Source organism: Scophthalmus maximus, chromosome 4 (genome assembly GCF_022379125.1).
Source record: "Scophthalmus maximus strain ysfricsl-2021 chromosome 4, ASM2237912v1, whole genome shotgun sequence".
Classification (NCBI taxonomy): Eukaryota; Metazoa; Chordata; class Actinopteri; order Pleuronectiformes; family Scophthalmidae; genus Scophthalmus; species Scophthalmus maximus.
This window is the reverse complement of record NC_061518.1, coordinates 17585001-17598778: the sequence shown is the minus strand read 5'-3', so window position 1 is coordinate 17598778 and position 13778 is coordinate 17585001. Positions and strand designations below refer to the sequence as shown.

Here is a 13778-nt window from a genome sequence, read left to right as displayed (position 1 = left end):
GTTTACACCAAAGTCAGTGTGAGTAAATCCACACGTTCTAAGTAGCACATGCTCTCCAACACAAGCTTCAGGGATGTAGTTTACACCGAGTATATGAAGCTGCTCACTCACACACATGCACACACGCACACACACTCACACACACACAGACACGCGCTCACACACACTCACACACGCTCTGTCCTGCATAGCATGAGTCTCACCATGGCAACAGTGGAGCAACACAGAGAAACAACTTGGCAGAGTCAGGCGCTGGCTGTGAGAAAGTGTCGAGTTACGCCAGAGGGCTGGGGCTGAGGCTGAGAGAGGAGAGGACAGGGACGGAGAGGAGAGACTGACAAAAGGGAAAAGAAGTAGGAAGAGTTGAAAGGAAGGAAGGGAAGTCATGAGTGTATGAGAGGAGAAATTAAAAGGGGAGAGGATAAAATGAGAAGAAGAGATAAACAGAGAATGAATGGCAGGAGTAATACTAGCAGGTAGATGTTAAAACACAGTAAAGAGAGGCAGTGTTTCTGCAGCAGGGAGCAGGTGTTTTTCTCCCCGTCTGCCTTGTCCGTGTAAATATCTCATCATCTAAACTATTGGTACACAGATGAGCAGGTACTACTGCTGTTATTTTGTTATTTCAAACAGAAGTAGAAGCATTGCACGTGTGTATGCAGTGTTGGGAGACGTTTTCCCCCTCAGCCTGCGAACCTGATTACTGGATCAGTGGAACAGATGAAGGCCAAAAATAAGTGTGGACTTTATTTAGTGGGAACTGAGTATGTAACCGTATCCAGAGGTTTTATTTTAGGGGAGAGAGTTTATCCTAAACTCGATCCATGGACAGAAGCAGCAGCGGAAGCCATAAGGAAGCTGCAGGCTTCAGTGAGCGCAGGCCCACTGACATGTGTCAAGTTTGGATGTCTGTGGTTTTCTTTAAGAACTGATCTCTGATTGGGCTTCAGTTACTTGCTGACCGACCAGCTGGGCTCAGTGCAGTCTGAATGGGCAGAAAAGTGCAGAGACCACCCTCCTGTGGTATTTCACACTCAGGCATAGATTCAGGGGGTGGCGGAGTGGGTGACTCAGGAATGTGAAACAAGTCAAGGGTGTGTGTGTCGTGTGCATTTCACTGGCGAGAAGTCTCCTCCGCCAGGACCACGGTACTGTCCATGTGTCCTTGTTTACGTCCTGCTGTTGGCAGGTGGTGCTTTACCCATTTTTTGGACTGAAGGTGCAAATGGGCCCCCTGATATGTGCTTAGACAGGTATTGGAGGAGCTCATGATATCGTCGCTGTCAGCATTTGTTACACAGTTTTATTGCTGTCTCTGGGGGGTAAAAATTATCGTTTGGCTTGGAAATCCAATTGGATTGATTGGAAAATTCAATGAAAGTCAATGAAAATCAATCAAATTGCACAGAGGTATCGGGAAAACTAGAACTGACGCTGTTTCTTTTTCCTGTTCAGCTTCCACACTTTCTATAAATTGGCTACATGAAATGGACCCTTGTTGCTAAACCAAATGTTATTCTTTGAGGGCGGTCTATGTTGTAAGACTTACATTTGTTTAGTTATTGCAGAATCAACTTTGTTGCCTTTTACAATTTCCGTTACCTAAAGACGCTCTATTTATCCAGTTATCTAAATCTCAACTGAATGGAGGAACAGAAAATCATTGTTTTTTTTAGTAAGGGTGCTGACTGAGGCAGAGTGACTGAATTGGCTCGCCTGTGTGTGGTGTGTTTCTGTTTGGCCAGGAGTGTTGATTCACTGGGACTTCTGAAGTGATCTCTTTCTTTCTGACTCTCTAATCAGGTTTCCCTGGTTGATTATTTGATTTGGAAAGAAGTCCCGGCCTGCTAAGTGTATGTTTGTCAACACCCTGGCTCCTCACCAAATCCCTCATGTGCAGAAGAATAAAGAAAAATACAAGAGGACACAGAGCGAGGCAGAGATCAAGAGGGTAAATGGAAGGAAAGAAAAAAAATCAAGGCCTTTTTTGTTTAATAGTTTAGGGTAGAAATGACTAACTGGAAAAAAAAATCTTAGACAGCTTCTGCTTTATTTAACAGAACTTTAAAAGTCAATGGCTCATTGTCTTTCTCATTTTCATTCAGTTTTTTTTGGGGGGGGGGTTCTGATTTATATCTGTGAAGCATGTTTTTAGGTCCGTTTATCCTCACTCACAGATGCATTCCTCCAGACACTGTTAACTTGATGCTGTCTGGAACACACATGGTGCTGCAAATAAACATGCTCTGATTTATGGACACACGCACACACAGATACTCTCATGTTTTCATAGGTCTCTTTCAGGGACTTTACAATCATTTCCTAGAGACTTACCCTCGCCATAACTGCCATTTGACTAAACCCTTAACTTAACTTAACCTTACCCAAAACCCGACCTTGACCACTGATCCAGAAATAAGCCTTTTTTCCATTTGGGTACATGGCCGTTATCCCCATTTGGACATTCCGTCCAAATGATCTGGTCTTTTGTCAGAAATCCGTCCCCAAAAGAAGGCTGTGACAGAATAAAATGTACATGCACACATATGCACTCACACATTCTGTACAATGTGCATTACAGACACGGGCACAAAGACACATGTGCACACTAACTTCCACAGTGTGCAGACATGATCATAAAACAAGCAACACAACCCGCAAGACTGTTGATCCCTGTGACCCAACGTTTCTTTGAATCCAGAATAATGGTGTCATTTATAGCCATGATCCATTCAAGCAGTGGTGCATAATTACCTGTTGGGTTGTTACTAGCAAAATTTGAAACTTTGATGTGGCTCTTAAGATCTAATGTGGTTTTCCAAAGATGAACCCATTACTGGCTATTATAGGGGCCTCACGCTGTTCCGTTCGTGCAACTTCCTTCCGAATACATTTCATGTGCCACATACAGTAGTTTTGAACGTTCACTGGGTTGATTCCAGTTGGACATGGGTGATGGTGAGAAACCAGAGTCACAATTAGGAAGTTTTTCCCTCAGAAATACATACTATCGTGTGTGAGGTGGAAGCTACCTTGTCTGGTCACGTGATATACATTTTCAGGTGTGTTAGCGTGGGCAGGGACTGATACTGATACAGAGCTACAATGCTCGTGTCGATGGTAAACATTTTAAGTAGCCTGAAACACTGGAAGAGCCAAAGAGGAGGTGAAAGAAGTCTTCGATGTAGGATTTTAACAAACAGTTAAACATGTGGATGGGGGGTGAGGCTAAGGTTATTGAGCATCTCCTTACTGACTTGTAGTTAAGTAGTAACAAAAATTGTAATGTATTTTTCTAGCCAGGAATTGATTTTTTGGCAATATTTTATATTTAACGCTCTCTTGAGAACTATTTAGGTCGGTAACACAAAATGCAAGGTTTTTATTCAGCTCAGAACAGTAAAGCATTATCAAGATTTGAGCTCCACTAGCCGGCCTGCCTAGTATCTGTCTCTGGAGGCTGGTCCTCTCACATAACCTGCTGTAAACACAGCATATTTCAGTTTTGCACGGCTCACTTCAACATACCTACCCCAAACCCTCGACCACAGAGGACAGTTCTCACTTGGCATGAAAATGTTTCTCCATGTGACTCCAGTGATCTCTTGTGATCAGTTGTCACTTCCCCGCTCTATATGTAAATACATACATACCTTATTTACACAGCCAAAACAATGAGGCCACGTGAGTCCCAGACCACCTCCTAATAAGGTCTGAGTGATTGATCGGATCTCAAATGAGTTCTCAATGTCTCTTGTGATTGGATCGTCCCAAGACAGACGTAAAAAAACAGTTCTGAACAGAGACAAAGATACAAAAGTGAGCACAAACACAAGTACATCCAATGACCTTGTTTCCCCCGAGTGATTCCAGCGAACCTTTAACCAGAGCTTGAGTTAAGTTTATGTTTAACAATCCTGCTATAAACCAGCGTGCTGTAGTTTAATGTAGATTCATAATGGCTTCAGACAGAGAAAGTAAAAACTTGGAAACTGAACATAAATTTCTTGGTAGTGCTTGTCCACTGTTATTCTCAGGTATATATGTTTCCAGGGCTTGTTCTTTTGGAACAGCACATGACAAATCCAAAGCTACATCCACTTTCTCTCCCTCCACCCAGCACCACACTTTAGTACCAAACATTGACACAGCGGTGTGTGACGCAGACCTGCAGGGAGGGAAAGGGTCAGCAGCCAGCTGTGGTGGGGATGAGGCTTGGCAGTTCCAGGGGTGAACCAGCAATGAAAGACCTTGTTCTTTGCTCTAACCCTCAATGGGCTGCTCTCCATCCAAGCTAGAGGTGTGGGTTTGTGAGGGCAGAATGGTGGGAGTGTGCATGTGCAGGGGCTGCCATCACGCCGTCACTTTGTCTGCCAAGTACAACATCAAGACAGGAGTGGCATTGTGTGGCCTGTGTGTTTGTTCTGTCCCTCTGAGTAGGAAAGGTCCTGCTCTCCTTTCCATCTTCCTCTTGTCTCTACCCCAAAATGCAACACCATTCCTTCATCTAACATTTCACCTGTCTGAGGCAAAACGATGCCAGCACTCAGGGACTATGGGTGAGACGGATTGCTAAGATGCCAAACGCCAACCAGGTTGGCACGAATTAACCAATGAATTTAAAAAAGCGGTTGACATATTTATGAGCAATTCATTCCCTGTTAACCACAGTGTGAACATTAGAAAACGTTTTATATCGAGGAGACCTCACAGAAAGAATAGATGGTCATATTAGTGACACCTTTTGTATGATTTAATGTTAAATGTAATATTTATTATCAGAGGAGATCTGCTCTGTAGATGTTACACTTACACAGTTTCCAACATTAGTTTTTAATTTTTCTTTTCCCCTGTTTTTTTTTGTTGCATTTGAACATCACCAGAGATATCAGTGTTCTTATAAAGAAATGATTGCATGGATTAATTGCATTAATTAAAACTGTAAATCAACATTGTTATCAGTATCATCGTCATCATCATCATCACCGTCATCATCTGTGCAGTGGCTTGTAGATGGTATACTACACCAGCCTTTAGGGCTTTTCGTAGAGTCAAAGCCAATCTGTTGTCTCTAATTTTTCTGTGATAGCGAGTTCAGCTGCAATACAACCTTTTATATACTTGGAATAACTGACTAGAGCTGGTTTCAAGGTTTGTTTTTGTTTTTTAGAGGTAGAACTGTCCTGAACAGAGTCCTTTTAAGAGGCAGGCTTGCAAGGGGAAAACATTATAAGACTATTAGTAGAAAACACCAGTGTCAAACTGGTTGGAGTCCAAAGTGCCAGATGAATCTCCAGTTGCCCTGCCAGAAATATCGCAACACCCTCGACCTGACATTTAGATTGCCTCTAAAAACAGGTGGCCCTCTGAAGGCTGTGGAAATGACAAGAGTATTCCTTTGTTCGCACCTCTCTACTGCACCTGAAGAACTCACATCTGTTTCCACTCTGTTTTCCTATCCTTCTTTCACATCTCAGCTCATTGGCTACAGTGAGAAGCCCATCAACGTACAGATGTTCATAGGAACGGCGGATGACCGCTACTTGAGGCCGCATGCCTTCTACCAGGTGCACCGGATCACCGGGAAAACCGTGGCCACCGCCAGCCAAGAAATTGTAGTCTCCAGCACCAAAGTTCTCGAAATTCCTCTCCTGCCTGAAAACAACATGTCGGCCAGGTAGGTGTCAGAAGCACTTCAGGGTTACATTACTCATTTATGAGCTTACCACCATGAAGGAAGCCGTGTCCAATGAAAAAATATCCATGTTTATGATCATACAGGGCTGTAACATCTTCCAAAGGGGATTTTTTGTATTTTTTATAGATTTTCTAATTTAAACCAACAGGAGAATTGGGCACAGAAGAAAAAAGTATAGGGTTTCCCATGGAGCAGAGGGAGATTTTCTCATTCACAGTTGTAATAAATCAAATTCACAGGCATTTTAAATTTGTGATTCAACACTTCAACTTTCCTCTCATTGCCAGCCCCCTGCTGGGCTTGTGGTTGGTTCTATCGCTCCTAGGCCTTCTCCACTTAAATATAACTTATATGATTGCGCCGTATGGGCCCAACTATTTTCCCTCTATCTTGTAGTATCGACTGTGCCGGCATCCTGAAGCTGCGAAACTCAGACATCGAGCTGCGGAAGGGAGAGACTGACATAGGAAGAAAGAACACGCGGGTCCGCGTGGTGTTCAGAGTTCACATCCCTCAACCCAACGGGAAGGTGCTGTCGCTGCAGGCTGCTTCCATTCCTGTGGAGTGCTGTGAGTGTCGACTTCCTAGCCCGAAGTCTCTCGCACACGCTTACACACACAACCAAACATGTTCATTCAGAAAACCATGTACAGGAAAAACACACAGATAAGCAGATAAGTTCTGATAAAAGTTAAAAATGTAAATGCTGTACCCTTCTAGCCTAGCGGTAGTCTAATCTACCTATTCCATTACCATAGCCCTGCAATGACCTTTTTTTTCTTCAGGCTGACAGAGAGTTATTCATTTTTGAGGCTGTATTCATACTACATCCATAGTCCACACTACAGGAACAGACTGTAGTGTGAGTGAACACAGCTCAGCAAGTGATCATCTTCTTTTCTCCTCAATCTCTGCTGTTTCTCTCCCAGCCCAGCGTTCGGCTCAAGAGCTGCCCCAGGTGGAGAAATCCAGCCTGACCAGCTGCGTGGTAACGGGTGGAGAAGAGCTGGTCATCACAGGCTCCAACTTCTTCACAGAGTCCAAGGTCATCTTCGTGGAGAAAGGCCCCGGTAAGTAAGTGTGTGTGTGTGTGTGTGTGTCTGCACAGCGGACTACACTTGAATCCCTCACTGCAGAAAAAACATGGGCCAAGTACATGTGTAAAACATCATACATTAATTTAGTCTGAAACACGATATCAGAGATGCTGCTAAAACATTTCAATGTGTCAGTTATGTGGTCTGTTGGGCCAGATTTGTAGATCATGCAAATGTTGCAGAAGTCAGCTGAAGGTTATGATTGTATGGGCTTCATGGTTGCTACATGTCTATGCGTGTTCAGTTCACTTGTATTGGTGCTATTTGAAACCTAGAAAAGAGGTTTCAGTCTCCGTGATGTAAGTAGCAGGCCAAATCTAGTTTTTTAGCATTTATCATATAATGATATTTTTCGTCTACTTCTCACTTCAACTTCATCTTAAAACCAGGTTTTATAAAGCCACATTTTTGCCTTATTGTAAAGAAGTCCTTAACTTACTTTTATATTTCTGTTACATACCAACTTTCTCTTCCTCACTGTTGTCACGAAAGATAAATAGAAACAAAAATATATAAATAATAAATAAAATCAACAATCCAAACCATCTATTAAAACCTCAGATCACATCTATCATTATCTTAGCCTCAACAAGTCTTCCACTCCCTCAGGACATTTTATTAAATGCCAAAGAGCTATACTGCGTCTGCCGGTAATGTTGTCTGTCAAGTAAGTATGAGACAAACACTCATGCGACACTACGTGGCCCTTACGCAGACTTTACATTACATTTATTTCCCCCAATATTCATATTACAATATTAACACAAAACTTACTCATAATGTGTCATTAAAAATATTGAAATTTGGGTTTGTTTTAAATTAGTTTTTCCGACATTAATGTTAAACAAAAATTTGAATCTCTGTGAAACACTGTGTGACATCAGTGCTCTTGAGTACGTGCTAATATTAATCCTACAGTAGTGGAGTTAGGTAAAACTTATGTCTTGCTGTTGCTGTCCAAATCCAAACACACAAACCAATACGGGCCAATATTATTAATATAATATGGCAATTTTCATAATAATATATACACTATATAGATGCATTCGTCATTGTCATGAATATCAATACACCCATATTCTTGTCTCACACTTACTAGCAAGTGTGAACTGCTAAAAGAAAAAGATCTGTGAAGGTGCCGCATTCACAGCAGTCATAGTCACTGGTGTTCGCTATTCGGAATTCTCTCAAGATCACTGTCAGTGCATCACAAGCTCCTGCTGCTTTGTTGTGCCTCCAGAGCGTAGAGGGTGGAAGTTTATGGGTCACGTTGAATGTGGAATGAGCCTTTGTCTCCCTTAAACCTTGGTGGCTTAAATATCTGCTTAACAAATGTCGAGGCTGAAGAGATTACTCAGTTAAACTCCCCGTGCTATTCATCCTGTTTCAAGTAACGTCTTTTCCTGCGTTATCTTTTTTTTTCCTCTTTTGTGCAGCAGTTCACAATCAAAACACATGTAATAGCTGTTCTCTGGGGTGGAAATTTTAAATGAATAACATTCATTGAGCCAGTCTCTGCCTGCCCAAGGTACCGTTGCGATGTCGAGCAACAAAATCAAGTTCACACATGGCAGAAAGTTTTGCAGTGATGTTTTTATGAGTGAGTGGCACTCTCTTAAGGATTCTAGTGGGGAAAAAATAGCCTGGAGGAATGTCTTTAGCTCTTTGAGGTGTACCAGGTGAAGCATGGCATAGAGAAGGAGCATGGTTGAAACAACTCACTGATGGTCAAGTCTTTACAGCAGAGCAGCAAGTGGAAACCTTAGGGAGGTGCATCCTGGCTAGTGGGGGACGACTGGGCCCCATGAGGGCAGTGTACTGTGGAAGGAGACGGGAAGAATATGAAAGGGGAGGGGAAGACAATGTTGATTGGGTTTGTGTAAATGATCCCCCTCATCACGACTAATCCGCCTGCTTTAGTGCAGAAAGGCACTGATTGGAGTAAGTGCAGGAATGGAAGAAAAGAAAGAAAGAGGCAATGACAGATATTTTTCCACCATCTCTCATCACTGAAAGACAACAGCAGATTGATGGGGAACTGGAGAGACTGGCCTGTTGTTGCTAGTACACAAAGATGACGGGATGGTTCTATAAATGACTACTATGTACAGAAATAGGCAGATCGTAGCAGTTGTTGTTCCTGGGAGATCAGATTTTAAAGTAGATAAACAATTTACCTGCCATAGAATAGTGTTTCTGTTTTGGAAGCAACACTGTCCAATTTATATATTCAGATTCATTGGACAAGTTTCCTCCCTCTTTTACCAGTGGTCTTCAGTGGGAAGAGAAAACATATCTGTTGATTAATTGATTTATTTTTGCTCTGAGTTAGTTTTAGTAGTATGTAGGGGTATAACAGATAAAGGAAAGGGAAGACAAATAAAGGGAGAAGGGTAGGGGAGTATATATGTATATATATTTCTCAACAATAATTGGTAATATTTTAACTTTACAAGGATTCAATTTTCAAGGAGTGGACTTGTCACACCGACTGCCTCAAATAGTGAGTAATACAGCATGTTCACTCTGTACTTGTCTCTGTTGTAACAGCTAAACAACAGTGGGCTTATAGAAAGACCTGCGAGTCGACCGTTGTAGCATAAACACTATTACCTTCTTTCTTTCTGCTCGATCATCCGGCGCTGCAGGTCCACGTTCTTGTCGGGCCCCCAGTGTGTCTGGATGATTGCGAGTCATTGTCTTAGTGTGGTATGAGGTTCCTGTCAGTGCTTGTTGTCTGACAGCGCATGTGGGGCCCTTGCTGCTGCCTGTTGAATGTCAACAATCTGCACCGCAATAATGCACTGATGTCAGCTGCAGAGACACCCAAGGTCATTTGCTCATTGGGAAAAAAGCACTCTTGTCATCTGCAAGTTAAGCTCTTCTTTTACGACAGGGAGAGTCTCTTTAGGGTTGTGACTGCTTAATCTGGCAGTGGATTACTACCACTGAGGCTAATGTTTGGGTGAGATCAGTGCAGGGAAATTAACTGCGCTAAGCTACAACTGAAACGAGTCTGGGAGTTTTGGATTTGAGTAGAAAGCTGAATAGCCTAAATGTAGCAGGGGCTTACAGATGAGCACTTACTTTGTTAGCAACTACCTAGGAGCCAGTCCTCTCTGCAGACATGTTGCAGATGCCTGACAGTGGTATTTGGGGGGGATTCCTATGGGTTGTGAGCAGGAGGAGGCCATGCAGGTGCAGAATATACTTGCACCACTTGAGCACCATGAAACAGATGACTGCAGATTAATTTGCCCCCTCTGAGAGCCCGTTCACTACTAACTTAGTTGCCAGTGTTTCTATTCTTCACAATGCTGTGATAACTGCGACTTCTTCCAACCGCACGGCAAGTCTGCTAGTGTTTTTCGCCCGACTGCTTCCCTTCGAGCAGCTGCCCCTAAGATGTCTGGCCAAATAATTAGATCCCTCATAGGAAAACTGGAAAGGATGTTTTCTCACCAGAAACCTGGCAGTGTGTGAAGGCATTTTAAAAATAAATACAATTATTCCACCGCTCTCTCCATAATTCTAACCAGGCAAGGCAAACAGCAGGATATTTGGAAATGTGATTACTATTTAATAGCTGCTAAGATTTTCCCCATGGGGCTTCTGGGCCTTTAGAAAATTACATAATTTCGATGTCTTCTGGTTCTCCAGAACAAATTGAAAATGTGGGCTTTTCTGAAGCGTCATGTGGTTCTGAAGCCCCGTCTGTCTGAAAAAGCACTGTGCACTGACATCATCTTTAGGAAAATAGAAAAAAAACACGAACATCTACTTGAAAAATATCACACTGTGCTTTCAAACGGCTTCTAAATTAAAAAGCTGTAATTACAGGTGATTGTGTGTGGACCGGGATTTATTAGTTCTTCTGTTAGACATCACTTTTAAAATATATTAACTTCCACTCCGCTGTTTTTATGTCTATTCTAAAGTCGTCTGTTCAAGTTGCATGTCTTAGATTGCAGTCTACTGTATGTCCGAAATTAGCAAGGACATGAGACTGTGATACTATAATATGTCTGTATTCATCTGCTTCATCAAAAGTTTGGTCCCTTTGCTCTTCCTGTAGAGCTTCCAGTCAATCCCTGATTCAAAAGCCAGGCATTACCGTTGAGTCTTAAGCCAGGTCTGCACTCAAGAACTGCTCGAGTCTCTGCTTGAGAACGTGATATACTATCTGTCAAAAGCGACAGCAACTCTCATGATCTCGAGGTCACTAATGCACTCTGATATAATGAAAGATGAGAGTGACAGCAGCCATGAATGACAATGTCGTATGTTTGGCAAAATGTTTTCAGATACATTTTAACTTGTGATAAAATATTCAGTCTTATGTTTGTTTTTGTTTTTCTTAAACATTCCTTCTAGATGGACGGCCACAGTGGGAAGTTGAGGCAAAAATAATACGTGAGAAAACCCAAGGAGTACGTAGTCATTTGTTTTACCTGCACAGCAATTCTACTGCACATGCATATGATATTTGGAGTTAAATATACACACTCTTTTGCATTTTATTGTATGTAAATTGCAAGATGTTTTGTTGGCATTGTGCGTATCTAAATGATATCAAATGTTTTTTGTAGTCATGCATCGTGGTGGAGGTTCCTCCTTATCACAGTAAGACTGTGGGCTCCGCTGTGCAGGTGCAGTTTTATGTCTGCAATGGCAAGCGGAAAAGGAGCCAATCACAACGCTTCACTTACCTTTCAGGTGAGATGAGAGGTTCTAATGAAGTTATAACTTTAAAAACAACCATGCTTAGGTGAGGTTGTACAGTTTGTTGCTACGCTTTTGCTCATTTTTGATGCAGAACTACTTGAGAGCACAAGTTATTTTCCTGCAGTTTTATAGACATTCACATAAAAACACTCTCTCAAGCTTTACCCTACCTGCTTTCGGGGTGTATTTCTTTCTGCCGTTAATCTCCCTATGCAATTTACGAAATGTCTGACTGACAGCAGCAACAGATGTAAGATGCATGTTGTGTTGCAAACGTCTCTACAGGGGCTTCACTAACCCAATTTCTCTGAGTCTCTCACCAAAGAAAGCTTCGCTGTGGTTTAAAAGGGGACTCCTCCACTGACAATAACATTAACACCTGCCAACTGTTTATTTTGTAAAAACCTCCTCAAAATCTCCAGCGACCTTTTTCTTCCCCTTCACACATACAAGTATTTGCATGGGGGTTTATGATGCTAATCGTTTGCTATCCAGGAAACGTTCACTTTTCATGTCTCCGGAGTTTTATTTATTTTATTTAAAAAGTTCTTGTAGCAGGAAGGAAACTCAGTGTTTGTGTTATTAAGATCTTTAGGTTTCCTGAATGTTTCTCATTAAAAATGAAATTCCTGCCTTGCTATTTGATATTGTTGTTGTATTTTTTTTCTTCTTCTAGAAGCCAGTCAAACTGAGAACACTGTTGGCGGAATATAATAGCATGTGACCATTTTGTGCAATATACCCAAACCCAGAGTTTCACCGCAACAGTGTATATGTTTGTGTGTTTGCGTGTGTGTGTCTATGCGTATAAGCGGCCTTGCCCATCCACCCACCCAGTCTTTCTGTTTGCAAGCACGCCCACTCAGCACAGGCAGTTCCTGTTTTCCCCGTTTACAGGTTACGGCAGCCAATCAAAGCAGAGTAGAATAACCCTGCTCTGTCAGTCACGCTGGGTCGCTGACACCACTAGTGTCACCATGAACACCACTAGCTTTATTGTGGCAGGAAAAAATTATCTGCCTATCATCCATGTTTAATGTTTCACTGTGGGCTAAGCTGTAAAGGATGAATTCAGAGGATTGTCTGGAAAAAGGAAACATACTAAAAATTGGGAAACTAGATACCCTTTGTTCTTTGAAATAACTGAATTGGTATACATGTATCACTTTTTTTCTAAAATAAGGAGAACAGTGTTAATGTTGCATAATTATTTTTTTTTTAACACCCTGACTTCAGTTACATAGAACTATGTTTAAATAAACATTATATAACCCATCCTTTACCCTTGATATCCCTCCGGCTCCATTATCAACCAGATTAAACCCCTATTTGGCCTTTTTCGTGTCTCTTGTTTCTCAATCCCAGAGGCATGACGGGGTGAGTAGAGGGCACGATCAGTGAACTTGTTTGTTCTGATCGTCTGATCTGGGCTGGGGGGCGTTCAGCTCCCGCTTCCTGTACAGCATTTCCCTTGATGGCACCCAGACTGACAACATATGCTCTCCCTGTGATTCAGAGATGGATAAAAATAAAATCACATGTCACAAGGCACCAGATTGGGAAATAGGTTAGGGAGCTGTCGCAGTGAAAGGGACTGGCCTCATTTACTATCAGAATGTCACTCAGTTTTTGGGAGGCTTTTTTTTTGTTATCTGGAAGGAGACCTATTTCACAATCCATGCACTTCAGACACTGTTTTTCACTGCTTTGAGATTCTTGCTACGTAGTTTTTCAGGTTTTACTGGACACAGTATTTCTTTGAAGCCACAGACTGAGAGAATGAGAAAAACGTGAGACGACTGCTCACTAGCTTCTTAGCTAGTTAAAGACTACTTACTGTACCTGAAGCCAAAATGTTACAATGCAATTATTTAACATATTACGAGTGTTATTCTTCTTGCAGTATTTCATTTATAGACACAACTCATAATGTGTTTTCTCTTTCATCCTGTTTGTCTTTCCTCTTTCATCACATCTCTCTTCCTCTCTTGGTTTCCTTTAGTTATGGTGAAACAGGAGCACAGAGACGATCTGGACCTGACTTCAGTACCCCCTATGTCCATGCCCCTGGCACGTGCTGCCAGTCTGGTGCGCACCCAGCTGCCTTCTCCTGAGCAGGGCCACCCATCGGATAACCTTCTGTCCAGCTCCCCTCACGGCCTGGCCACCGTCTCTGGACCTGGCCTGCTACCCCTGCAGGCCCCCTGCCCCTCCCTGGGCTCCCAATCTTTCCAGCACCTGCCTCACCTCCAGAGTCG

The 13778-nt window shown here is 42.4% G+C and overlaps 1 protein-coding gene across 3 annotated transcripts in view; it reads left to right on the top strand.

The window, feature by feature from the left end:
* nfatc3a (nuclear factor of activated T cells 3a) overlaps positions 1-13778 on the top strand; it is a 59981-nt gene that overhangs the window by 31320 nt on the left and 14883 nt on the right. For 2 of the 3 annotated variants that reach the window (XM_035627459.2, XM_035627458.2), the window contains exons 4-9: positions 5478-5677; positions 6095-6267; positions 6628-6768; positions 11170-11225; positions 11385-11511; positions 13523-13778. The exon at positions 13523-13778 is cut by the window's right edge and continues 824 nt beyond it. In XM_035627459.2, coding sequence (XP_035483352.1) covers positions 5478-5677; positions 6095-6267; positions 6628-6768; positions 11170-11225; positions 11385-11511; positions 13523-13778 — 953 coding nt within the window. The remainder of the gene's footprint in view (positions 1-5477; positions 5678-6094; positions 6268-6627; positions 6769-11169; positions 11226-11384; positions 11512-13522) is intronic. The other variant, XM_035627460.2, reaches the window with a different exon arrangement.